This window comes from Oryzias latipes, chromosome 21 (assembly GCF_002234675.1).
Source record: "Oryzias latipes chromosome 21, ASM223467v1".
Lineage (NCBI taxonomy): Eukaryota > Metazoa > Chordata > Actinopteri > Beloniformes > Adrianichthyidae > Oryzias > Oryzias latipes.
Genome location: NC_019879.2, coordinates 24699388 through 24727247, shown reverse-complemented (window position 1 = coordinate 24727247; position 27860 = coordinate 24699388). Strand labels below are relative to the sequence as shown.

At 38.8% G+C, this 27860-nt stretch overlaps 2 protein-coding genes across 2 annotated transcripts; both read right to left on the bottom strand.

Annotated features, from left to right (window-relative positions):
• Positions 1 to 25831, bottom strand: LOC101172453 (MORC family CW-type zinc finger protein 3-like; the record flags this gene model as incomplete). Its single annotated transcript, XM_023951173.1, has 14 exons — positions 1 to 530; positions 632 to 1397; positions 9514 to 9589; positions 9659 to 9758; positions 12827 to 12937; positions 13050 to 13089; positions 13182 to 13256; positions 22501 to 22629; positions 22699 to 22806; positions 22912 to 23009; positions 23089 to 23208; positions 23296 to 23424; positions 23583 to 23730; positions 25629 to 25831. Coding segments are annotated over 14 exons (2112 nt in total), but the record flags the coding sequence as incomplete, so codon positions are not given.
• LOC111946803 (MORC family CW-type zinc finger protein 3-like) lies at positions 25830 to 27549 on the bottom strand. The gene is made up of 4 exons (XM_023951172.1): positions 27521 to 27549; positions 26622 to 26731; positions 26377 to 26509; positions 25830 to 26184 (listed from the first exon to the last, which is right to left on the bottom strand). Exons 1-4 carry the CDS (start codon positions 27547 to 27549, stop codon positions 25941 to 25943), a joined length of 516 nt encoding a protein of 171 aa, XP_023806940.1. The 3' UTR covers positions 25830 to 25940.
• Positions 27550 to 27860: the final 311 nt, after the last annotated feature.

Below are 27860 nucleotides of genomic sequence, written 5' to 3'. Positions count from 1 at the left end.
TAGCTTTTGCAAATAATGTTTAATTATTGGGTTTTTCATATGCAGTTCTTCTATCTGGAGTTTTTTTGCTTGAGTATAAAAATAAAAAAATAAAAAGGGTTCAAAATGAGTAAAAAAGAAAAGATAATATATATAGACAGTCATGTATTTGGTTCTCAGATGAAACTTAATGTTCTTTTAGGAACATTAAGTAAAGATAGTATGAACACACACAAAAAAAAAGAAATTGCTTTACAAGCGTTTTTAAGAAAGTTCTTTCCATAAACAAAATATTGTTTTTGTGATTGAAAGGGACATTTTCATCAGTCCAGGTTTATGCAGGACCTTCATGATGAGCGTTCCACCTTTTTCATCTGTAAAAAAATATCTTTATTTTGAGGGAGGGGAAGCATCAGTTGGAATCTAAGCTGGACAGGTATTGCTCCAGGATTTCATCGATGACGTTACATTCATAATTCACTTGATCCAATTCAAGAGCCGGCATGGAGGAGACAAGACGCCGCCCGACGTTTTGACGCAGTTCAATCAAACTAAAGGGATGAAAAAAAAAACAGTTATACATCCTGATTTCGAGGGATTGTTACAGTCATTAAACTCTCAATATGGTAGAAAGATTCATCAACAGACAAACCTCCTCCTGTTTGACCCTCTCAAACAGAGCCTTGTAGTCTCTTTCCTCACTTTTCTCCGCCTGGAATGACTGCTTGGAGCTCGTCTTCTGGCTCGCCTCAGACAGTTTTTTTTGCATTTCCTGCAGCTGGCAGGTGACTTTCTGCAGCTCCTCTTTGAAGCCGTCTCTCTCCTGGATGGCGTCTTGGAGAAGCTCCAACAGATCATCCTGCTGCTTCTCAGTAGTACTCTTTTCCACATGTGTCTCTCCGTTCTGCATGTTCTCCTCACCCTGACTGTTCTTCTCTTGCTTGATCTCAGTCGTCTTCAGACTTTGGGCATTCAAGCTCTGTGTGGCATTTGTGCTAAATGTGCCCGGCTCTACAGTTCGATTCCCTTCTTTTAGACTTTGGCTCTCCTTCTCCAGCTTTACATTGAACACCTCTGTCTGGGTGGTGGCACTGACTGTGGGACGTCCCGTTTCTGCAGTGGTTTTTTCAGAGGGGGGGTCCACGGCAGCGTCGTCAGTACAATCCAACAGCATGCTGACACCATTTACGCCCTCTTCTGTCTGCTCTTTTTTCACTCTGCTTACATCATCAACAGGCTTTGCTGGCTTTGGCGTGCTACAAGCCTCCAAAATGGAAATGTCGTCATCTGAATCCTCCATATGAGGGGGCACAGAGGGGGAGCGTGTGTCCCTTTCTGCCAATGTTCCAGAGATCCTGTGTGGGAGATTCACTTTGGGCCTTTTTGGTGTACTCAGAGGAGAAGGCTGTGCTCTTTTTCTGTTGAAAAAACAAAAACAAACTTAAGATCCTTGTTAAAAAAGAAGCAGACAAAGTTTTTGGCCATGTTCAAAATCCCTTTCCACTCCCAAACCCTTAAAAGACTATATACTGTATTTTTTGTAGTACAAGTTTTTTTTTTTTTGCATGATTTGGCCAGGGCCAGCGAAATACTCAGGTGTGACTTGTATGTTATTTTTAAATATTAGATATATGCTAGAATATAGGGAATTTTGCCATTAACAACCGCTATAGGGCTCTACAGGTATGCGTCATAGTTGCTACTGACAGCAACACAGAATAAGAGAGAGAATCTGATCGTTCTCCTCATAAACTTTAAAGTCCCATTCTAATGAAAATGGTGGTTTTGGTGTTTGTAGGAGCCATAATGGAAGTTGCACAGGTGAAGCACAGCGTCATCAGTCAAGTGGTAGGTGTGTTGCTGTGGGCGTGTGTGGCACAAAGGTTGAAAGGTGCTCACTGACTCACTCGTGGCGTAAATCAATGGATCAGGGAGTGGGATGAACTTGTGGTCATATAATTTGTTGACTGAGTTATTTGCATGGAACTGGACGTTTGTCACTGCTGGAGTATTCCATTTATTCTTTGTTTGGATTGTATGGGTTTGAAACCTGCAGAGGAATGAAATAAATACTTCATAGCTGGCAGAAGTTTGGAGTTTTATTGGAACACCCGTCTGACAGAGAAGCCGGAGTTTAGCCCATGCCGGCCCTCAACGCTGTTTAGCTGCAACAATTAAGTCAACAAATTATGACTCTCAGAGACATCGATCAGTGCAATTATTAGCCTGGATGACTTAAAGTTTATTTGATCACTTCTGAAATTGGAAACTGCTGGACATGACAGGTGCTATTGGAGCGCAGTGGCCTACTACGTTCATTCATCAACAGATTGATATGGCGTTCACTAATAAAATCATTGGACTTGAGGTATGGAAGCACACACAACAGATGTATGCGCCTGAAGACGGACAGTAATGATAACTCATCCTGACGTTTAAACAATAAATTAGAGCCAAACGATTCTAGATCAAACTGTGGTGTTAAAAATAAAGATGAAAGTCAAAGCTCACAATTAAAGCTCTGAAAAGCAAGAGTGAAAAGCTACAGAAAGAACGTCAAAGAAAGGTTAATGAAATTAAAACTATAATAAGAAACCTCAAAGAATTTATGCAAACTCAAGAAAATGTAAAGATTGTTCAGTCTCACTCTGATAACTTAAAGACATTAATGAAAGATGTGCATCAGCTTCATGAATCTGTCATTCAACTACTTCCATTAGATGAACAAACACTGCAAAATAAGTAGTTTTCAAGCATATATAGATTTAATGCCGCATTTCTAGCTGAAGTTGGAAGTTGGCTTTGAAATGTATATGGCCAGTCATGTGACCCTAAAGCTCCCACGCCAGGAGAAACCTCTCATCCACAACAGTCTGAGTCATGTGTTGAACCTTCACTAGTCAAAAAAAGCCTCCGGATCATAAATTTCTCATGGCTCAAATAACAGCGATGATGTAATTGTAGATGATGTGAAGCCAAGTAACAAAGTTACCAACATTGGCAGCAGAAGATCAAATAAAAAGTCAGTCAAGTAGGAGTAGATCATCTCTATCCTCAGCATCTTCAGTATGCGTTGAAGCAGAAGCAGACATTGCTGCATTAATGGCAAGACAGAAAATATTAAAACAAAAGCATGTTTTAGCATGCAAGAGGAACAGCTCAGGAAAAGGAAAGAACGGAATTTCGAGACTGAGATAGCAGCATCAGTGGCTAAAGTAAAGGTTTACCAGCAGAGCTCAGTTAAGCAAAAGCTGCTTCACATAACGGATCTGATGGAACACATTTTTATTTTGAAAGAGAACAAAGGAAAACACAAACATGAAATCCTTATTCGAAATCATTTGAGCCAAGAGTTAATGGACAACAATCTCACAATAGTGTTTGAGTTCGGCAGTCTCATTCACATCCGGTCGTCAGTACTAAAGTAAAACAAGTGGATGCTTAGACTCAAAACACAGCTGCAGATCAGATGGACTCAAAGACTCAGCAAGGTAGAGTTCAAAATATGAATCAGTCTCATCGTCAACCAACACATCAAACACCTATAATCAGCTGGTGAAAGTAAACAATTACTATCAGTGTTGGAAAGACAAAATGAAATCACGTTTGTTGGTCAAGATGAGGAGCTTGGATGGTTTAGGGAAGATCATCGCTTTGTAGAGCTGGTTTCAGAATCAGTCGAGCTAAAGGACAACCACTATGTCATTGGTCTACCTCTGAGACAGATGGATGTGAAAATCAAACAATACGGCAGTAGCAGAACAGCGTGTTTTGATGTTACAAAGGAGATTTACTAAAGACCAACAGTACCAACAATTCTGATCTCTTGATATTTCGCTGGTGGACAAATAGAGACCACATGCAAGGGCTGTGCCTACTGGGGGAGGGGGTATTTTAAGAAAATCTGGCGTAAAATTGCGCTTCTGAGTATTTATTGAGATCGCGGTAAATCAGGAGCAGACAAAAAAAATGCAGCTGAAAAAAACTTGTAGTTTTTATGTACAAACACAAGCTTCCTGCTCTGCTCCATTCTGATGCATCAACTTGCAGACATATAGATCCATGTCTTTGTTTTCCTTGTCTGAGCTGGAATCTCATGATATTTTTTTATTTGCATTTAAACATTATGATTATTGTTTTTTTTCTCCTTCCTCTGACTACTGCGGGACAGCAAGTCATCAAACTGGGTTACAGAAATATGGAATTACGTTTCTGCCATTAACTGAAAGGGCGTAAAGACAACTAAGCGGGCGTATTTAGGAACTGAGTGAGTGAACCTTAAAACCGCGCAGGCGCAATTCTAACTGAGCAGCGATCTTGCGCGGTCAATTCCTTTTTGCGCGCTCATGTGGATTTACGCTCAGTGTTAAGGGGGCGTTTTTGTCACTTTTGGGGCAGGAACCTTTCTGGTTGATCTGATTGGCTGAAATTTGCATGGCCTATCGGCGAGGCAGAGGGGCGGGACCTTCATTTTTCAGTGGGGGGGGGGGGGGGGGGGGGAGGGGTTAACAGGCGGCTCTTAAGCTGCATGTCGCTCTCTGCCTTTTATCATATTTTCTATATTCAGTACTTTCACAACCATAAGGTGAAAGTCTTACATTTTCTCCAAAATGTACAGAGCGGCCCTAATGTGTTATTGTGTGACTTCGGTAAAGAGGATCTAGGAGAGAACAGCAGCATGATGACAGTACGGAGAGAGGAGAGGACGTGAAAGAAGACACCCCCCCCCCCCCCCATAGTACAAAGGAGCAGATATGTGAATAATGCAGAACAACTTCGTTTTGGAAACCCTGGAAATGCAAAGAGACACGATTATGAGGCATAGTTTAAACTGCAGCTATCAGCTACGCGGAGGAACACGGGAATAGAGCAGCTGTGGTTCGGTTAAATTAGATCTTCACAGATTCGGACTTCCTGCTTCAATAACTCTTCTGATAAACGTTCAAATGTGTCAGCAAGTATCTCACTCATTTTGTATTAACACAGAGAGTGAACCACAAATGCATTTCTGAAGAAAAAAGTTCGTTTTTATTGCCTTTTAATCAGAATTGTTCGTTTTAAGCTGTGAATGCAAACAGAGCAGCGAACCGGCTGCCAAGGGACCGTCAATAAAGTGCAACCTCTGTGAAACAGCATTCTGTAAAAATCAGTGAACTTTTAAAAAGCGAATAAATGTCTATATTTATATGAACTGGTAATGAAGACTCGTCAGCATAGTCATGCTACATTATGATTTATTATACTAAATTTTGTTAGAAAGTCAACCTCTATTTTATTTCTTATAGTTCTTAAAATTTAATAGAGATATGAATCATAACATAAATGCTCAATAGCTCTGAAGATACTAAAGCTTCTGTCACCAAACCTCCTGTACTGACTAATCATGACCTCATTGTCCTACTGCAACAAAGATTATGCAAAAAAAAAATCTGGCACCTTCAGAGCTATTGAGGATTTTTGACCACATCTGATCCATTTGTAAATATGAAAAATTCCTATAAATAAACAAAGTGAACTATTGACAGTCTTTGTTTTAGTATGACAATAAGGTCGTGTCAAGTTACTGATAACTTTAGTCATGATTCATTTCTATTAAAATTTGAAAAAGTATATGCAACAAGATAAAATTAAGATGGACTTTCCTACAAAATATGTATTGTAACAATAATATGCTTTATGATAATTTTATGATTTTTTTGTAAGATTATTGATTTTTACACAGTGGTGTTTCACAGTTCATAGAGGTTGCACTTTGTTGACGGTCCCTTGGCAGCCGGCTGCTGCATGTCTGTATTCACAGCTTAAAGCAAACAATTCTGATTAAAAGGCAAAAAAACGATCTTTTTTCTTCAGAAATGCATTTGTGGTTCACTCTCTGTGTTAATACAAAAGGATTGGGATACTTGCTGACACATTTGAACGTTGATCAGAGGAGATATTGAAGCAGGAAGTCTGAATCTGTGAAGATTCAAGATCTTTCTAACTTATCGAACCTCAGCTGCCAGAGAAATCAAAATAATGAATCCATGGTTCACAAGTGGGAACGCTGGAAAACCAACTCCGACAAGACAAGAAGACGCAGCAGCAGCTGAGTTTCCGCGGAAAAGGAAAGGCCTGCGTAAGAAGATCGACTCGAGGCTGAGCGCTGCTACTTCCAGCAGATGACCGGGAAAAGCTGTCCATCCGAGTAAGCCCTGGCTGCAGCCTGCAGAATGGGTCAACATAGTGGAATGCTTTGAACGCAGAGGAATGTGAACACGCTGTGGAATGTTAACCCCGCCCACATTAAGCCCGTCTGCTGTGGAATGTTAACCCCGCCCACGCTGAGCCCGTGCATTTGATTCACCTTTGTCACAGCAGTTGTGATTGCAGGAAAGGGGAAGAATCAGTGGAGCACATTTTGTGTCATTGTGAATTGTTTGAGGAAGGAAGAGAACAGAGGGGAGGAAAATTTGAATGGTGCAATTTTTTTTATGTATCACTCAAAAAAATGATTCAAGCCCCTCTTTCATGTAACACAATAAAATTCTGTTTGTTTTATTTAAAAATATTTATTTTAAAAGATTGTATCTACATTTAATTGACCTAACACAAAATGTATTAATAGTTTCCCCTATAACTCCAGTAATCCAAAATAATTGAGTTCAAGTAAGGGGCATGCTGTTGAATGCTGTTTTCCTGTTTCTCTTTATTCTTTTTGTCGTCTCACGGCTACAATTTTTCACCTATTTTAACCATTGAACTATTAAAATGTTCAACTCCTTCGTCTAATGTAATGCCTGTATGACTATTAGTCCTTCAAATCCTTCGACTTTTCAAAAGTGAAAACTTTAGTTCGTTTTTTCCACGTAAAAAACGAAACTGTGGCATGAAATCGTTTCAACTCGGCTTCTCTCAATAAGACGATACACGAAGAGCCCCATTTATAGAATTAAGGAATCTATTTAATTATACCGGCGGCCTTGCTTCATCACCGGGTGATAGCTCAGTGGCTTAGTTAGCGGGTTAGTAACTCAGAGGTTCTGAGTTCGAATCTAGCATTAGACCGCTGATGCTTGTTTTTTTTTCCTTTGCCTTTCTTGATAAAATTTAGTTCGACTAACTCGATTATATTTCGTTACATGGAAGAATTTTCTTTGAGGTGGGGTTACTCATATTTATTGGATGTAAATCCTGACAAAACAATTAAATTGAGTTCATCCAATGAGTTATTTTTTTGAGTCTGTGAGGCCAGACAGAATTTATTAACTCCCTAATGCATGCACATGGAAACTTGTAAAAGGCATAAGAAGGCAGGAATCATGGTAGAAATTCCCTAATTCAATTAAATATTTTTATTTTATTTTAGCACATACAATGAAAAAGGGATCATGAATACAAAGAATGCATTAGGATAATACTAAACTTTAACAAAAAAGACTAAGCTAAACTGATATTCCTGCCCTTAGACCCCCCCTTCACAGTAAGGAAAAACTCCTTAAAAACCCGTAGGTGGCAATATTGCACATGGAAACTTGTAAAACCACCAAAGAAGAAGACGGCCTCAGCATGGGCGGGGCTAACATTCCACAGCGTGTTCACATTCCTCTGCAATCAAAGCATTCCACTATGATGACCCATTCTGCAGGCTGCAGCCAGGGGTAGTTCGTCCATCCTGCCCTCTTACCGGGACGCAGCAACGGGCGAGTTACGCCACACTTTGGGACTGCAGGACTTAAACTTGGCCTGAGGTGTCTGCTGTCACTGTTCTTTGGAGCCGCATAGCAAAGAGACGGACTCTGATGATGAGGAAAGGGAAGCTGGCGTGTTTGATAGAGATGTAGTCCAGCTGTTCCAGATACAGAAGATGAGGACTTTGATGGATTATAAATGCTGAATGATGACTGAAAAAATAAATCACAACCAACTCAGTTTTGCGCTCGCTGCCTTTTTTAAACACACACCAGCGTGCACGTTTCACCGGTATGTGTGTTAACGTTAAACACAGAAAAAAACACTCAAAACTGAAACGGCGCTGTTGTAATGATAGGAGGGGGTTATGGCACATAATATGGCTTTAATTGTGTGTTTGTCTGGCAGGTCAGTGTGTGTTGTGGCTCTTTGACTTTCACAGTTAGAGATGTCAGCTCTTTGTGTCAAACTTGTTTGTGCCCCCCCCCCCCCCCCCTGTTAGAGGCAATCATAGAAAAAAAACGCGGATGTAACGTGGATTAAAACATTAACCAACGACCCAAAACTAAGGTAAGAAAGTGCAGCTGGTTTATTTGTGGTGTAAGTTTTTCTCATGTGAAATTCACTGCATTTGTTACCCTTTTAATGCTTTTACTCCACGTTACAGCCACCGTTCCTTTTCTATTAAAGCCCCAAAATGAAAGTCCCGCCCCGCTGCTTGACATGCAAATTTCAGCCAATCAGATCAACCAGAAATGTTCCTGCCCCTAAGTGACAAACACACCCCTGAATACCGCCCCCAAGTGACAAAAACGCCCCCTTAACACTGAGCGTAAATCCAGGTGAGGGCGCAAAAGAGAACTGACCGAGCGGGATCACTGCTCAGTTAGGATTTCAGCCGTTCAGTTGTAAAATACGGGGTCGCTTGGTTAGAATTGCGCCATCACAGTTGTAAGTTTCACTCACTCAGTTTCTAAATACGCCCGCTTAGTTGTCTTTACGCCCTTTCTATTTTTGGCATTTATGTAATTCGATACAGAAACATCGAAGTTCTGCTGAAAGTGACGTCATTCAGATGCAGCTCCTGCAGTAGATAGAGAACCTCGCTGGGGGAAAAAAAATTCCTCATGAAAGGGCCTCATGAGCTCAGACATGTGTGACAGATGTGCTTATCAATACTTTTGAAGAGTTCTTTAAAATAAATAAACCTGAACTCTCAACATCATCTGGGTCTTCTGGGTATTGGAAATAAGATATAAAGTAAATGTAGCAATGAGGCTAAAAACTTGACAGTAGCTCCTCCCACTCGCAACTGGAGCATCAGGTTTATGAACACATTTATGGAGAAGTATTGAGCAGCGAATATGAAGAGCATCGGAAAACAGGCAGCAGACACAAGTTTGTCAATTACATTTGGTGTGAACGCAGAATTACGTTGAGCTTAAGGTCACCCATTTAATGATGGGTAAATATGAACATTTTAAGACGACAAATACGCTGTATCCTGATGATTGAAAGTTAAATGATTTATAAAAAATTTTTTATTTTCAAATAGTAAATAATCCAAACGCAATGCATTGTGGTCTATATTTGCCAATCTAGTGAGCATTGATGGACAATTGTTTTTTTTCCAGAAAAAATTAGGAGCCCCATGTTTAGTGCTCTAAGTAGTGAGTGGTGAAAAAATTCGGATGCAACAAGGGTCTGAGCAAAAAAGAAAAAATAATCTATGGATATAACTGCATAAAACTGGATTTCATAATCCCAGAGGAGGACAAAATACTGGCACCAACAGGGCAAAAACAGTAGATGGAATCCAGATATGTTCTGCATGATCACATCAGAGGGAAAAGAGTCACTCACAGAGCAGGGAGGTTGGGAGACACCAAAGACACAACAGTGACCACTGGAAGTCCGTCGTTCATGGAAGGACTCACCGCTGCACAAAGAAAAAAAAATTAAAATTATTTAAAATAAAAAAGGATTGAACGAGGATCGCTTTCCTTACCCGCTTGTGAAATAGTAGCAGTTCTGAGGGGAGGGGTCACAGCCCTCACAGCACCTTCCAGGAGGGAGCTGCTGCCCACGTTTGAGGAGGTAGAAGGAGACTGCACAAGAGACAGAGTCCCTGTGAACTATTGATTATCTTAAACATGTTTGGTCATAAATGTAAGCAGTAAACCCAACCAAAGAGATGCATCTGAGAGCTGCCAGCCTGTACATCCACACCTGTGTGTCATCTCAAGCTGTACCTCAGCCTGGAGAGAAACATTTACAGGGTTTTCCTTTGTTATTTTTTTCTTTCCTATTATTTTATTGTTATTTTTCTTTACTATTTCATTTAATATTGCCATAACCTCGAATGACAACAGTTTTAAATATGATTCTTGGTTTTAAATCACAAAACCAGATCTTTAATATTTATGTAGCTTTCCATTATGCATGCTGTGAGATTACATTTTAAGATGAAGAACATTTCCATACAAATCGATAGAAACTGTTTTAAGCACATTTTTTTTATGTTCTTTTCAATTTATAAAATCCTATTATTGGACATAATCATTGATTATTAATTATTATTGGACATAAAAAATATATTTTTTACTCTAGAGCAGTGCTTCTCAAATAGTGGGGCGTGCAGGGCGCGGGAGATGCGATGCCAGGGGGGGTTGGTGAGCAGTAGTAGCGGTTTTAGGCACAGGTAATACGTGCAATTTTTACGGGGAGAGGTGGCAGTGCTTGGAAAAAAAATCTGCTCCACTATTGATTTCCTATTATCTGTTATATCACAGAGTTTGTAACAGCTGTAATAAAGTTTCAGATGAATTTACATTTAATATTATTTATTGATTGAATTATTTTTCTCAGCATCAAACGGTTCAGTTGGTCAAAATGCTTCTAGTTTAAATAAGGACTGACAGATTTTTTAATTTCAAGCACTTTAAGCTTCTTTTCTGTTTTAGACTAGAACAGGGTTTCTGTGGCAAAATAAAGATAAGATATAATATTTGTTGAAAGTGGGTTTATATTGATTATTTCTTTTGTAAATGTGAAAAGATACCATTTTTGGTATACTTACAAAATTTTCATAGATACTAACCTAATATATTGTCACCGCGTGTGTGAGTGTGTGTATGTGTGTGTGTGTGGGGGGGGGGGGGGGGGCGCAAAAGTGTTTCTTTTTCCTAGGGGGGGCCTGGCAAAAATAATTGAGAAGCACTGCTTTAGAGGTAGGTGAAATCCTAAGCTGCAAAACAAAAGGTTAAAACAAGAATTTTAGTTATTGTAGACTAAATTTTATGAACATTTTTTTAATAAATGTGACTGCTAGAGAAATTCACCTGGGCAAATTGTTCCCTCTCCCTTGCTACGTACACCATATTTGTAAAAACCAAAGCTTTATTTTCCTTTATTTACTCTGAAACTTCTTTTTTTGCTTTAAATGTCTAAACTCTTTCATGACTTACATTCAATAATAGAAGGCTTTTATAGAAGTACGTGCACAGAAAAAAAGGTTGCGAGAAAAATGACAAGAACTAATTTCTTTCTATAAAAAGTTCAAACCTGGAATTGACTATAACATAACTGTGGTTTTCTGTGACTTCTTTGTTCTTGGCTTCCTTTAGGGGGCGCCAGAGAATCCTCCCCTCTGTCTTCTCCTCACTCACACCAACTACCCTAACGTCCATCACTACATCCATAATCCTCGTCCTTGGTCTTCTTCTGGGTCTCTTAGCATCAACCTGTGCAGTTGTCCAGTCTAGTTTTTATCACTTGAGGCTAATAAGCAAAGTTAAGCCATATCTACCTCCTCATGCTGTGGAACAAGTGATTCATGCTTTAATCCTCTCCAGACTGGACTACTGTAACTCTCTCTACAGTGGTATTGACCATTCTCTGCTCCGCCGTCTCCAGCTGGTTCAGAATTCGGCGGCCCATCTGCTAACGGGGACCAGACGGTGTGAGCATATCACTCCACTTTTATGCTCTCTTCACTGGCTGCCTGTGTCTTTTAGGATCACTTTTAAGATTTTACTTTTGGTTTTTAAATGTTTGAATGGTCTGGCACCACTGTATCTTTCTGAGCTGTTACATGTGTACCGTCCATGTTGAGTCCTAAGATCTGAAGATCAAATGCTTTTAATGGTTCCCAGGACTCGGCTTGTGACTCGGGGAGACAGAGCCTTTTCAGTTGCAGGTCCTAAACTCTGGAATGCTCTCCCCTTCCCTGTGAGGTCAGCCAGAACCGTCGGTGATTTTAAGTCACTTTTAAAAACTCATCTTTTTAGTCAGGCTTTTAACTCCAATGAGCGGATTTAGTGGGTCAGCTTGTTAATTTTATTCTTTTACTGTTTTATTGTTTTATTGCTTTTATTCATTCTTTATTGTATCATATTGTATCATATTGTCTCTGATTTTATGTGATTTTAACTTTTTAAGCAGAAGCACTTTGGTTGCTTCTGCTTAAAAAGTGCTATACAAATAATAAATTGATTGATTGATCAACCTCTGCATCCTTTTACCAACATCATCGTGCTCTTTCTCTGAACGTGTCCAAACATCTCAGTCTGCTTCCCTGCATTTATCTTCAAAACATTAAACACGACCCGTTTCTCTGATGGATTCATTCCTGATCTTATCCATCCTCGTCATTCTCAAAGAGAACCTCAACATCTTCAGCTCTGCTGCCTCCAGCTAAGCTTCCTATCTCTAAATCACCAACTACATTGCCGCTCTCACCAGTCTTCTATGCTTTTCTTCTCATTCTTGCCAAACTTAAAGTTCTCCACCATCTACCTCTCTGCTCCTCATTATTCCACTTAAGATGCGTTCCTTTACACACAGATACGCTGTCTTCTTGCAGCTGACCTTATTTCTTCTTCTTCCCAAAGCTTCACCTCTCTAGATTTCCTCCCCCTGCTCCCACAACAGATCACAGTGTCATCTGCAAACATCATTGTCCTGTTTAACCTCATTTGTTAGTCTCTCCATCACCACAGCAAACAAGAAGCCACCTCTGCTAAACTCTTCCATACCTCCACCCTCTGTTGTCTTGCTACACTCACCCCAAACTTTGCAGCCAATGGTTCTTGTTTCCACCAGATCTAATTATCCTATATAACTGTACATTGAAACCACATGCAGAAGTCGCATTTCAGCAATGAAGCAGATGTACCATTTCATGCAGCTGTCGTCTCAGCTTGTCATGTTGCTTTTTGAGAGCTTTGTTTTGTGCCGCGATCGCAGCAAAACGTTTTTTCTCCTGCTGTTCAAGAATTTGTCGAGCCTTACAGAAGAAAACATTTCAAAATATTTAAAGAATTGAATATTAATTTTAGCAGTAAAACATTTAAATGACAGAATTAAATAAAACTGCTTCACAGTAGCAGATGATGTACCTGCTGTATTTTCTCTTTTTTCATCTTGTCCTCCCTCTCCCTGTAATAAATTAAGTTGTTCATTCAAAAATCATTCAAAATTCATGCAAGTATTTTTTCATATTTCCTTCCTGAAAATGAAACCCATCTCACTGTTCTTTGTAGGTTTTGCGATATGATGGTTGTTCATCATCTGAGGCTTCTGGCTCCTCCTCTGCGTGGCAGCTCCTGTAGGAGCAAAAAGGAGAAACATTATTGCTACGTACACAACGAGCGTGTGTGGTGCATTCAGGAACGCGCTGAACGCAGGTTCTTGAATGCACTTTTAACATATAGTGTTCACACTGGACTGTTGCTAACTGATACTAGCCCATGTACTCACAGTTGGAAGAGGTTTTGTGCGAAATGGTTCAAATCTCACAAATCTGGCTCCAGACTTTTTCTTTCACAGATGTATTCTGATATATGAACATCAGTTATTACGTCCGCCAAAACCTCAACTTGGCTCTTAGACCCAATCCCCACTAGGGTTGTGCCGATGGACGATACCATCGTCCATCGTGATGGGTGACTGACATCCCGATGGAGAGACACCATCATGATGCCACGCTGCGAGTAGACACCTTAAGCCGCGGTTACATGTGCAAAATATCTTGATCGGATCAATGGTCGGATTAGAATCCAACCGTGTACATGGTCCCAGAAAAATGTTTTCAGAATATAACAAACGTTCACACTTTCGGTCGGACTAAATCATTCGCTCATGCACAGTAGGGTTTGAAAAACCGGAATGACTGAGGATATGACTTCCGCCGAGCGGCTATATACATTGACATGTCAGCTTCGTAATATACGAGACGATCTTCTAAACGTGCTTTTAATAATGTTACGATTATTATGAATCACCTGTTCGCCTGTTTTAATTTTAATCCGTGTGGCCAGCGCTTTTTCTGTTGAAGAGCGGAGCCGGAAAGAAGCCACAATTAGCAGTATGCTAACACGGGCTAACAACATTAGCTTTGGGTGGTGCTGCTATCTGCATCCTGGCTGCACGTAAACATGTGGGAATAACATCAGCCTTTATTTTGTCGGGACGCGACTCGAAACACAATCCACGTGATTGTTTGAACGTTTTCTAAGGACTGAGCGACATTTCTGCTTTGAAGCTCACACCGCCGCTGTGTGTGTGCGCTGACGATCCGAGCTGTGCTCAGACACACACTTTTAGACCCGGTTCTGAGTTTGGTAGCTTCTCTAGTTCCCCTAGAGCTGCGGGACGGATCGCAGTCCTAAATCTCCCACACATACCGCTCATGTAACAAAGCACCCCCCCCCCTTCCCCTCAAACACAAAGCTGTAAATCCGCGCTCCGCCAGTCCACTTGACTAGTTAAGTGCGGGAGCGGACCACTTCTTTTCTATTTTGTTTGTTACTTTTTTTTGTTAAAGTCACTTCCCTCAGTTTATACTGAAACATCGCGGATGAGTCATTATTTGGGAAATAAAATAAATAAGGTAATAAAGTAAAATAATGAATAGCAATTATATAAGACAGAAAAATTAAAAATAGCCCCCCCCCCACGACGATATCATCGTCCATCCCGATGGTTGACAGCAAACATCGTCAACGGCCAATTTAAGGGACATCGCCCAACCCGAATCCCCACTGTCTTTTAAAGACACTTCACCATAATAAATAAATTAATATTAACTATATATAAGTACCTCTCTAGAAACAGGTGCCACAGTCTTTTAAATATGCAGTTGTAAAACCTCTGCTGAAAAAACAAAGTTTAGATCCTGGCAATCTGCCAACCATAGACCTCTTTCAAATCACCCCTTTATTTCAAAACTCCTAGAAAGAGTTTTAGTTAAGCAGCTTTATCGCCACCTACAGGACAATAGCCATTATGAAGATTTTCATTTAGGGTTCAGACTAGGGGTGTGTATTGGCAAGAGTCTGGCGATACGATACGTATCCCGATACGCGCCCTACCGAAAAATGTTTTGTGTTTTTTTAAATATGACTTTGAAAAAACTCAACCTGAATTTTAATGTCTTCCACTGTAATAAAATGGTCAAATTCGGTTTAATGATCACAATGTTGAGCACTGCAATTGTATCTCATATATAAGTTGCGTTTACCAAAGCAAATTCATAGTGCTTTTATTTTGGTAAGTTAAATAATAGAAAGGGAACAATCAACATTGTCTGATTTAAAATATATATATATATTTTTTTTTAAGTGTAAGAAAAAACAAAGAATGAATGAGCCTTAACCAATAAGTTTCTATTGGGGAAATAAAATGCTGTTTATTTTCAGCATTAATGTAACTTCTCTAGTGCTTTTAAACAGTTCAGGAGCCTGAGTGGTGCTTTAAAAATAAAGGGTGGGGGACACACATATTGTTCACATATCTGCTCTGTTGCACCTTTGCGGCCACGCTTCTCACACGCGGAAGTAAACTGGTAGCGCTGATCCCCACAATGTCAGCCTTTTTCAGAGCATTGTACACATCCCTCTGATCCATCAGGTCCCTAAACTAGAATCCATTGCTTTGAGGTTCTGCAGAACTTTAGCCCGCTTTGCTAGCATGTTAGCTAAGCGCATTAGCTTATAAGCTGCTGCTGTGCTTCATTGTCTATCTTATTTATCTGAGCCGCTAAAAAGCACTGCAATCCACGTTTTCATATCTTACTGGCAGCAACATGGCTCAGAGTTTTTGTTTGGTATCCATTCCAAGTAAAAAACTAAATAGTTCATGTCTCTTGACAACAGAAAAAAAGCTGCCTCTTGCTGCAGTCTGCCTGTTTTCCTGTGCAGAGTAGAGAGAGAGAGAGCTGCTCAAAGAGGCTCCGTGTGCTCTGCTGCCAACTAGCGGTCGGAGGGTGAAGTGGACAACAAGAGTCAGACAGGACGCTCAGAAATAATTAAATAAATATCGATCTGGCAGCATTTTGAATCGATACAAGTATTGCCAAATGACGTATTGCGATATATTGCCAAATCGATTTTTTCTTACACCCCTATTTCAGACCTCACCACATCACTGAAACTACACTAGTCAGAGTCTCTAATGACTTATTACTGGCCTCAAAAGGGACTACTCTCTATTCTGGTCCTGTTAGACCTCAGTGCAGCCTTTGACACTATCGACCACAGTATTTTACTCCAAAGATTAGATCATGACATAGAGATCAGAGGATGTGCCCTCCAATGGTTTGAATCCTATTCATACGACAGGTACCAGTTTTGTAATGTAAATTGACGGTCCTCTCATTGCACTTGAGTTAGCTACGGAGTCCAACAGGTCTCAGTTCTAGGATTCTTTGGAAAAAACTGTCAAAAATCTTCAATTTTCTTCACTTGAGAACAATATCTCAACAAATGGTTTCGTGACCTTTTCCAGACTGAAAAGCACAAACCACCAGCTGCTCTGAAATGATCACATTTCCTTCCCTCTGGCCAATTTAATAACAAACCTGAAGACTTCATAGCACAGAACTGAAAACTCAAGGGTTTAAGCAGATGATTGAACATCTGATTGGTGATTCACCAAGGACTGACTATGAGCACAACCTAGATTTTCATAGAAAAGATCCTTTTTATCCTTGTAATTAGAGGAAAGTGGATGATTTTCCTAAGTTTTAGGTATACAGGTCTTAACAGAACATTTAGAGTGAAATATATGTTATCAGTGATTGTGAATATTGTAAAGTACAGAAAACAGTTCATCTATGTAAAGATTGTCCAAAGAATACCAGGACAACACTTTAAGAACAACAATTAACTAATTGGTCAACTTATCCATTTGACACAACCTGAAATGTTTTAATGTCAACATGTACTGTGGTCATGTGACATTTTTTTAGGTTAAAGTCCCATTAGTCGTCACCCACCTGAGTGTGTGACATTTGTTCTCCACATTGGTTCTCCACAAATGAGGAACCATTTGGTTGGTCTCAACTAAGTGGTTCCCAAACGCGGGAAATTGACTCAGTATTATGGGGTAAAATTTGAAGGTTTAACCTCTAATACCCCCCCACCCCCCAAAAAGTGTTTTATGTAATGATTTGAGTGAGGAACACTTAAAACAGGACACATTTGCTTCGCTTAAAGTGAACCAGTTTGTTTCCCCCGACAATCCAGACCAAATGTCCAGTCTGAATACACCCAAGCCAACCCTGGTCTGGGACCAGGAACCATTCTCTGACCCATCTTTTGAGATGGTACAGGTTGTTTTCACATTAGACTGAGCTCCGGTTCACTCTGAGTTTCCTCAGTCTGAATAGGCTTTGTCCCTGCAGCAAATAACTGGACCAAAATGACCACCGCAGCCGGTCATTATTTTTTTTTTTTTGTGGTTTCAAAAAATATTTATGTGTTTGCAACACAAATGTTTTCACATGCGTTGTGTGTCATCTTGCTTTTACCCCATCTTTGAATTTGCTCTCATAAGTTCTAGTTTAGCGTGACATAGCTGCCATCAAACTGCTGATTGATTTAGATTCTAACCAGTGAGGTGTCTCTGTCTCGTATTGATGGTTTCTGGTGGCAGATATGGACTTTGGACTTTGTATCAGTTCTGTTTAAATGGGTTTCATTACCATTAAGATTTGTATCTGAACTATTGTTTTGTTTTCATGAATAAATGTTGAAATATGAAGAGAAAATAGCATTTTTCATGAGTAATTTTTTTTATTTGGACACACGAGATTTTAAAATAAGATGCTGTGAAAATTAACATAAAAGTTAAAAATGCTTCTTCTGCCTAATCATACGTCATCAGTCTGACCAATCAGAAGTGGTTACCACCTCGCTTCCTTGTTCTGACTTGGCTCATAAAGTATGCAATGAAGCAATGAAGATCCGAGAAGTGAGTCTGTCTGGCATCAGCGTCAGTTTTCGCACTACTCTCCCATGATGCATTGGGTTACAGTGACAGCATCTCTGCGCTACAATGAGTCCTCCCTGTTAAACGTCTTGAAACCACAACGAACACACATCAAACAGTTTTTAAATTTTCTTGATGAAATCAGAGGTCAACAGTTTAGTTCTCCTTCAGGGTTGGTGTTTATTAACAGCCAAACATCCCAGAGTTTGGTCCAAGTCATTGTTCTAACTGAAACACTTTTCTAATAATGTCTGGATTGAAGGACAAATTCCCTTTCAGACTTCAGTCACTTTTGATAAAGGAAAAGATAAACTTTAGTAGAAGTAATAACAACATTTAAAAACAGGATTAAGGTGAAGTGGCCAACAGACGCAATTAAATTCAATTTAAACAATTTATTCACCTAAAAAGAAATAGGATATTTTTAGAAAGAAAAACTAATAACATTTCAACATGTTCACTTTTTATGTAGCTGCAATAAACAGATAGAATGTTGTTCTTTTTGTGTAGAATTTATCAAACATATTGTGATCATATAATAATTCAAAAATTATAGTTGCCTTTGCACCAACATTGAAAAAAAATGTAAAAAAAATAAATCACTATTTAGAAAGAATATATTTAGTTTTTGTGAGGTTACATAAAATTACATGTTAATAAACTGGAGGGAAAAACAACTACCAGGGTAAATTGTCACATAATTTAGTTGAAAATTATTATGAAAAATTAACTTAACTTTTATTACATCTTTTAGAAAAAACATCTGCAACTTCCAGCTTTTTCTGCCACAATTATCACAAAAATATAACATGAGATGGTGGACGGACTGTACATCAATATAGACTATAGATTTCCTCAGTTTTCAATTTTTGGATGCTGGTATGCCGTTGTTTTTTTTTTCCAAGGATAAAGTGTACCTTTGCACAAAAAAGGTTGAAAAACACTGTGCTAAATACATTAAGTCAGTGGTCCTTAAACTTTTTCTTTTGTTTCCCCCTTTGGAGGAGTTGCAGCTAGAGACAAAAGAAAAATTAAATAAAGCATCATTAACTTTGTAAGAACAATAATATTGAAACTATGTGCAAAAAAGAAACAAAAGTTGTGTAATGGCTGCAATGTGCCTGCTTTGTGCTACACATCTTTTCAAAATGAGGTTGCAGGTTTGTTACTGCAACTCTTAACTTAAGTCATGCTCATTATTGAGCCTAGCTCTGTTCTTTGTTTTCAAAGATGCTCCCCCTCCACACCCAGCAGAATTCAGGGAGTGTCTGTGCAGTAAACCTCATCCTCAGGGTGGAGTCTGACGTGATTTCACTGAACTGATCCTCCTCAGAATAGCTCAAATCAGCCGGTGCTGCTGTGTTAAATGGATCTCTCAGCCAGTTGTATTGAGCTCTCTGGTTTGGTATATATTTGAGAATCCTCCACTATTTGACCATTATTTGATTGGCTGTACGTTGGTCCGATGACATGTACGACAGTGATATGTCTGATAAATCCATAGAGGAAGAGAAGTCCTGATGTGAACAAACCAAGCTCCGACCAACACAGAGAGATGATCTTCCAAACGGGCTTTTATTGTTTGGATTATTACTAAGTGCACGTTCGCTTATAGATTTTTAAAGCGGCCAGTGCTTTTTTTGGCCGAACTGACACTGAAGAAGGGTTAGGATTAGGTTAATACATACGTGCTAACAACATTAGCCGTGCTGATAACAGATTTAGCCGGGGATCAGCTTAAACTGGAATAACCATCAGCCTTTATTTTGTCTGTTTGATTCTGGTTTTGTCCTTTTAGTAAATTTAACCTTGTAGTCTTTGTTTGCATTTTGAGTAATTCTGTGTTTTGCATTTCTGTCGTAGTTATCTTGCTATAAAGCCTGAGAGTTTAAGTTATACCATCATTTATTCCACCTTTGGTGTTTTGTTGGTTAGTTTCCTTTAGTTTTCTTGGTTTTTATGCATGTCACCGAATAAACGACTGCGTGGCCAACTTTAACCCCGCCCGGTTGTTCATTTTTTCTTTATGTTACATATTTTCTCCCTCCTCCCTGAAGAAGGACGTAACAGGTTCGAAACAGAAATGTCCAATTGAAAGGCAGTCTGAGTAAAGACCAAACGCAAAGTTCAGGACTTGTTCTGGACCAAATTAAGTGGACCTCTTAGATCCCGATATGCAAACCAGACCTTATATATAAGGAGAGCTCTCAAACATTTCAATTTACTGGGTCATCATCATGATGTCCACAGCGAACTGGAGGGATAGAGATTAGTTACCACATGTAACCAGATCTCCAGTGTTAAAGGGTTAAACTGCCTTTGAAATGTTTACAAGGTTTTGGGTGTCAGATTCCAGGCCAGGGCCAGCGTTCAACATTTTTTCCAACCAACCCAACATTGAAGCTTCCTATTGGCTAAACACACCTTATCCAGATAATCAATGGCAGTTAAGGCAGGATTTTTGGAAAACCAGCAGGAGGCTGGCCATTGAGGTCTTTGAGGTTGACAATCCTAGTTTAATGGGCTAGGAAGTAAGCTGGTTGGCTAAAACTTTTTTTTAATTAATGGCCGTTACTGTTTTTCTTAAGGTCAAGAGAAGATTTTTTATCTTCTCCATGTAGCCTGGTTGTTATGGAAGCGATTCTGTAGCATAATTAAATATGTAAGTCAAAAGCAGAAATGCTTTTTCATTTTCAAAGTGAAGCTGCATTTTTGACTCAAAATTAAAATGAAAAAGCAATCCTTCAAAATGCTTTTTCATTTTCTACTTCAACAACGCTTATTCTGTCACTTAATTAAAATGATCATAAAAATAGTATTTGACATTTCATTTTCAAAAGGTTCTCTGGTAAATGTGTAGCAAAATTTAGAGATGTCTAATTTGACAAAATAAAATGGATTAACAGAAATACTTTTTAATTTTCAAAATGTAACTGCATCATATGACTCAAAATTAAAATGAAAAATAATCCTTCAAAATGCTTTTTCATTTTATACTTAAAAACCGCTTATCCTGCGTCATAATTAAAATGAAAATGCAAAGAGGTGATTGCATTTACATTTTAACATCCACCTTGCGAACATTGTCGCAATATTCAACTCGAAAAAGCATTTCCACCGAGGAGGCGGGGCGATGACATTGTGCTTTCTCCGTGTGTCCGGCTGTGAAGGAAATTGTTTTATTATTATCATTGTTGAAAATGTAATTGGTTAAAGGTATTTGTTTAAATGTTAACTCAGATTGACCTTTTTACCTTATAAAACAGTTGTTTGTTTGTTTATATGCTTCTCATCCCAGCAAGGATGAGGGGGTTTTACGACACACTGTCCTGAGCTGATAAGGAATACTGTCTGAACTTAGAACTTAGAACTGAACTTAGGTCATTATACGACACCCCGTAATGAACTTTTTCTCTTTGTCTTGAAATTGTTACCTCCTTCTTGTGTTCTTAATAGAAGGAGCACAGGGAGAAGCAGAACCTTTGAGAAGAGCAGCGTGGTGGTTGACTTCTGTCACACTGGTTTTCTTCTCCCTTGTGCATGAGAAACTTGATTCTTGTTGTGGTCTATTGTTTCTAATTGTGTTTTTCTTTAATGTCTAAATGCATTTATCGGACACCGGCTATCGCAAGTCATTTTAACATTTAAAAGTTAAGTTTGACTATCCGGAATTAACATTGTAGATATCACCAACGTTTATCTGATTAGTCGTAATTACATTTTGAATAGTTGGAATTGTAATTCAAGACAACCGAGAGAGATATCTATAATGCAGTTTTGACTAGGCAAAACTGAATTACAGATGTCTGCAATGACGTCATTGAAAACAACATTCAACTCGTCACACATCTTAAATGACAATTGCAGATATCTGTAATTCTGTTTTGCATAGGCAGAATGAAAGTTAAAGATATCTCAAACGTCATTATCACTAGCTCCTGTCTTGCACGGGCTGCAGCATTAAAAAGACGATTAAAAATTGCTTCGCCTGCTGGCTGCTCTACAACGGAGTTTTAGGGCCACCAAGAAATCTTTTTTGCATTTTCGTTTTAATTATAACACAGAATAAGCGTTTTTTAAGTAGAAATGAAATTAATTTTGAAGTATTGATTTTTTATTTTAATTTTGAGTCATTTGATGCAGTTACATTTTGAAAATTAAAAAGCATTTTAATTGTCAAATTAGACATTTATAAATTAATTTTGCTACACATTCACCAGATATCTTTTTGATAAGGAAATCTCAACTACTTTTTTCTTTATCATTTTAATTAAGTGACAGAATATGCAGTGTTGAAGTAGAAAAGGAAAAAGCATTTTGAAGGATTGATTTTTCAATTTAATTTTGAATCAAAAAATGCAGCTTCATTTTGAAAATGAAAAAGCATTTCTGGTTTTGACTTTTATTTTTAATTATGCTACAGAATCGCTTCCATAGATTGTCACTCATCATTAGACCTTTTTCTGAAGAACGAGTTATTGAATATACACAACTAATTCAATTAGGAGCAAGTGGACAAAAGTTAGACTTTTAATGATTCAAAGCATCAAACTAAAATCAAGAAAACTAACATTTTACCTGAACTGAGGGTCCGGGTTCATCCGGCAGAACCATTCAGTTGGCAGCTTGCTGCAATCAATCCCATCTGGGAGTCTGCGCCACTTCAGGCAGCCATTACACTGAATCCAGTTCTGGTCCGGTTGCTTCCTGAAAAGTCAGTTTGGTTCAACTACTTCCCATGATTACAAGGTGCCAGTCAGAGCAGATTATACCTACATGGTGTCCTCCACCTGTATGGAGTTGGTTGGGTCTTCCTGTTTCATCCTGTACTGCGTCTCCTTCCAGTATTCTTCAAGTTTTATTCCTAAATTGTTCATGGTTTTTCTGTTTAGAGAAGAAATTCTGGTTAAACTTACAGAAATGTTTAATAAGGACGAACTGTGAATCAGAACACAATTCAAACGGTGAATCCACATTTTCTGTTCATACCTGTACTTATCAGACTCAATGAAACTCTGCTTGTTGTGTGTTGGATCCAGGAAGTTGCACTCTATGATCCCAATGACGCCAACACCCATGTTGTTGGCCTGTAAAATGCAGCACATGCTAACATTACAAACCCTGAAGGTCATGCTGAGTTAAAAGTCTTTTGTGGACGCTACTCACCTTGAGCTGGCAGCCCACACGCTCATAAGCTTTGATCAGCCTATTTTTGTGATACATCATGACACCGTACTGATCTTTTGATTTGGTGTTGAAACCAAAATGTATGGGAACACGTTTGTTCTAGAACAACATTTAAGGAAACAACATATAAAGCAGGAAAAGAAACTTTTACAAAAGTACAGCAGTGATACTTCCATGCAAGGATACCAGGAAGATGGGTTTGTAAAAGTCCTTTCTCATGCAGGCCAGGCTTTTAGCAATTAGCACCGTTTTGACCGTCTTACTTCGTAACACCACCTGCATCCGAGGTTTTAGGTATAGAATGCTGCAATATGCCTGCACACAATAAACACAGTAACTTTAATCAATACAGACAAGATATTCATTCATGCACATCGTCCAGTCAGACAAACTCAAACTACAGCGTTACCGAAACAATCATACAGACAAACATGTCAACTAAACAAAAGCTGGGGAAATGTTCTGCTTCTCACCCGTAGAGAGTAAACAGTCTCAGGAATATGGGATGTCATCCTGTCCGAAACTTTTGAAGGGTCACCGATTGCCTCATAGACCTCAGAGGGAATTCGGATGTCATAGCGATCCGTCTCAAAGTCAAACTCTGTAGCATCTGTAGCCGTTCTGTTAAAAAAACACATCAGAAAGAATAATGAGCTACCAGACATTTATGTTTCAAAAGCATTTGGGATGCCACAATTCTTGGTTGAAAACCAAACTGTACGTTACACCTTTGAACCCAATTGTGGGGAAAGTGAGTCGTTGAATCCCTACTGCAGATGTTTAAGTGTCAAACATGTTTGCTTTGCTAAATTACAGAAGGATTTACTATTTGATTTACTGTTGTTTCGGACTATATTCCAGGTTACCTTTTATGTTGTCACTGATTTTTTTCAGTGCAATTTTAGATGCACTGACCAATTTAAGACCATGCTATGCTTAAGCCTTTTTATAGAAAACAATATCCAAGTAAATAATCATATTTTACCTTTGGTACACAAAAGATCTTTTTAAAAAACAAGTCAAATTTAGTTAATTCCCTGAGCTTTTCTTCAATCCGGAAGCAAGATGACTCGATCTCTTAGGCACCACCTTTCACTTTGTCGTGGATGCCACCCATTTCATGACGTCAACCTATAGTCGGCCCCAGCAGTGTGTCTGCGTTTCTCCCACAAAAAAAAAACATCATCCAAACTTTTACAATTATAGGTGTCCATATTGTGCATATAAAATGAAAGCATTTTCGCCGATCACCACTAGCTCAGTGGGTTTACTGTGTGTGTGTGTGTGTGTGTGTGTGTGTGTGTGTGTGTGTGTGTGTGTGTGTGTGTGCGTGCGTGCGTGCGTGTGTTAGCCTGGGGGTGGGGCTGGCAGCGCAGACTCTTCCTGGAAGGGGCGGTTCCTCACTTATGACGAAATACACGAAAGCTCCATCCAAAAATTTAATTCTGCATGTTACATGCCCTCTAAGTGCCTTGTGTTCAGCATCCTGATCGGCTGTTGACCTTGTCAATTATTCTCCTATATACACTGTCTCTTGTACAGAAAGCATTCAGACCAAGTCTTTGATCACTATCAGATCTTTAGCTGGTGTATTTTCTACGAAAGTTTGATTGATTGAGAGTTTTAACAAAAAGAAAGTATGAAAATGTTCATGTCTGCCTGAGAAAAATGTATAGTATGTAGCGAGGAGTTTTACTTCTCAAAACCTCTGTGATCCTACTTTGCAGATTTTAGCTATTTTGGGTTTTGTCTAATAACTCCCAAGATAAACAAGAGAACACTGTATTACGTTACACCAGGCTTAGTATCAGTCAACTGATAGTTGACAGTTTTTCGTCGCTGTTTTTTTATACACAAATCATTTATTGAACCGAAACAAAACCATGATACAAAAATTGAGGTTTGAGCCAAATTGTGGGAAAAGTGAATCATTGCATACCTATTAGTTGATTATACCTTTTTTTTAGTACAATGGTCATCAAACTTTCACACTAAAGTTTTGAAAACCAACTAAGATTCACACCACAGAGGTCAGTCAGTAGATCTCACAGTGTGGCAACACTAAACTGTAAATTTGCTGCCTCTGGGAACAAACTCTGTGCAGTGATCATCACCGTGCCACAGCACCAGGAAGGATGCCTTTATTTGGCAACATACATGCCACCATGGGTCTAATTGTCTCTTGGAGATGCAGTTTTCCAGAATGCGTCCTCTTAGTCCATTCATCTTTATTTCCTGCTGTCATTGCAGGGTCATGCGGATCGCCAAGCCAAATCATCTCATGGCTCGAACTCAGAGCTACAGATGCTTTCACTTCAAAGAGGAAAATTTAGAGCCACTAATAAACATTTGGTTGTAAAAAGAGGCAGGAGTCATGCGGAGTAATCACTTGCAGAACATGCAAACTCCACTCAAAGAGGACCCTGCTGGGATTTGAACCAGCACCTCCTCACTGTGAGGTATTGATGCAACCGCATATCAAGACTATTAAAAACACCAAATGACATTAACAGACAGACCTGCGCAGATTCCAAATGATGATTCGTGTGCCTGTTTGTGAGAAGGAAGAGGTGATGGCGTCCAGTTCAGCGAGCAGTTCCTCCCGTGTTTTGAAAAGAGAATAGCACAGAATATCCTGAAGACTGGCTCTGTGCTCCTCTCTAACTGAAAGTGAAGACAGTGAAGGAAAAAGGCAAAGAACATGTTGGAACAAACAGAAAAACAATGTGTGATCAATTCAAAGCTCAGACAAACAGAACAGTCAAACAGGTTACACAGAACATGTTAACCGCCAATCGTCCAGATAGGATGAACGAATAAATGAAAGATTGTCAGTTAAAAAGGATATAGCTGATCAAATTCCTCTCTGTGATGCAAACAATCGGTACTTGAATTTGATTGGCACCAATCAATTCCAGGTAGGTCTGGGAAAGCATCCCAATACACATTCCACTCTCTGACTTGGAAAAGACAATGGCGTCTTTTCCCAGACGCATAGATCCAGACTTAAAGCCGTTTCCATACATCCCAATGGGCACGTGTCCCTTTATGGCAGTCTTGTCACTGTATCCAAAACTAAAATAAGAAAGTATATATGTTATTGTCACTTTTGCAATGAAATTAAGAATCAGTTTCTGTGGTGTGCATTTCAAACAAAAGTAAAGAAGGAAAGAATATTGTTTAACATTTCAGAAATGTAAAGAGAAGTTTAAAGAAAGAACCCATTTTCTATAACTTTAAAAAACTACAACACAATATAATCTGTACCTGAGCATTTTATGCATAGTTTCATGGTCCAGTCCATTTCCATTATCCATAAAGGTGAGGCACAGTTTTTCTTTAATCATAGTTTTATCGATCCAGAACTGTTTGGCGCTGACATCTGGATCATAGGCATTGTCTGGGAAAGTGGGATTAGCAACGATCACAAACATGTCAACCTTCTTCTTACTTACTATTTAAATAATCACGTAATAAGTTACATGGTAATACACTTCATGATGATGACTCACCGATGAGCCCAGCGATGGCGCTGAAGGACCAGGTGTGGCTGGTAGAGTTGGTGTGGAGATACTTTGGTGCAAGCTGCAACAAAAACCAGTTAGTTTGACTTGATGTTAAACTTTAATTCCAAATGAGAGACAAACATAATGAGAAAATTTGTTAAATATAATATTTTTCTAGACAGATGTGTGATTTTTCTCACATGTGTTTGTAACTGCTTTACAACAGATCAAAAGATTGTCATGACATGGTGGGTCTTTAAATGCAAAGCAAAGTTCCAGGAAAACACACAAGATATTTCATTCTAAAGATATTTCCAAGTGTCAACTAGCATGTATTTTACAGCATGAAGGATTTAGAAAAATAATTTTATGAGGTTCAAAACAACAAATAAAAAAACATCACAATGTTTGGATTTAAAAAGAAAAAACAGAACCAAAAATACCATTTGAAAAGACAATGAACCATTTATGTTAATTTAATTTTATACTTAATAATTTAATTAGACAGTTGTTGTTTGTGTCAGTAGTGACGTCATAAAATCAGGAAACTCCTGTCAGTTCACTCTAACGGTGAGTTTTTATATTCCTGGAAAAAAACGTTAAAAATGAAAAAATAAAAATACAACCCTGACTAAAGACTTTTGATTAACCAAATTGTAAACAGACGTTTTCATGTTAAAATACATTTTATAATCCGAATTCGAATTTACAACGTTTTAGTTTTTGGGTATACATACAACATCCTAAAACATTATGGGTTATTTCAATGGTGATAAACACCACCAACACCGCAGTGTTTGTGATTTTATTAACCACAAATGCAAACTCGATTTTTTTATATTTTAAAAGTAAACGTTTTAAATCATTGTAACCAGCCAAAGAAAGTGAAACTTACCGTGCTCAACGGAACCCCGCCACCAGCCTGCGCTGCCATGTTTCCAATGAAACAGATGCTGATGGTTCTGCAACACGGACGCGTCGACTCACCTTACTAGAGATTAGAAGAAAGTGAAACCTAGTGTCAGTGCGCGTATCTATCCAGGAAAGTTCACGTGACCGATACAGCCACAGGGTATTTTTCTCTTCTTTTCAATTTGGTAATGGTTTGTATTCTGAGCCTTATTTATTTATTTATTATTTTTATTGAAGCAATTATTTAACAAACAATCACGACATGTCTGTCAATGACATCAGTATCAATGATGAGATAAAGATAGATGTGGACAGACCTTCCCTGACATGAAA

Excerpts from the sequence above, each read along its gene's own strand:
- LOC111946803 (XM_023951172.1), bottom strand. The coding sequence starts at position 27,549 with ATGGCAGCGCAGGCTGGTGGCGGGGTTCC. Across the intron at positions 26,732-27,520 it reads CAGGCTGGTGGCGGGGTTCC|TTTAACATCAAGTCAAACTA; the intron begins GTTGAGCACGGT and ends TTGGAATTAAAG. Across the intron at positions 26,185-26,376 it reads ACTATGCATAAAATGCTCAG|TTTTGGATACAGTGACAAGA; the intron begins GTACAGATTATA and ends TTCTTATTTTAG.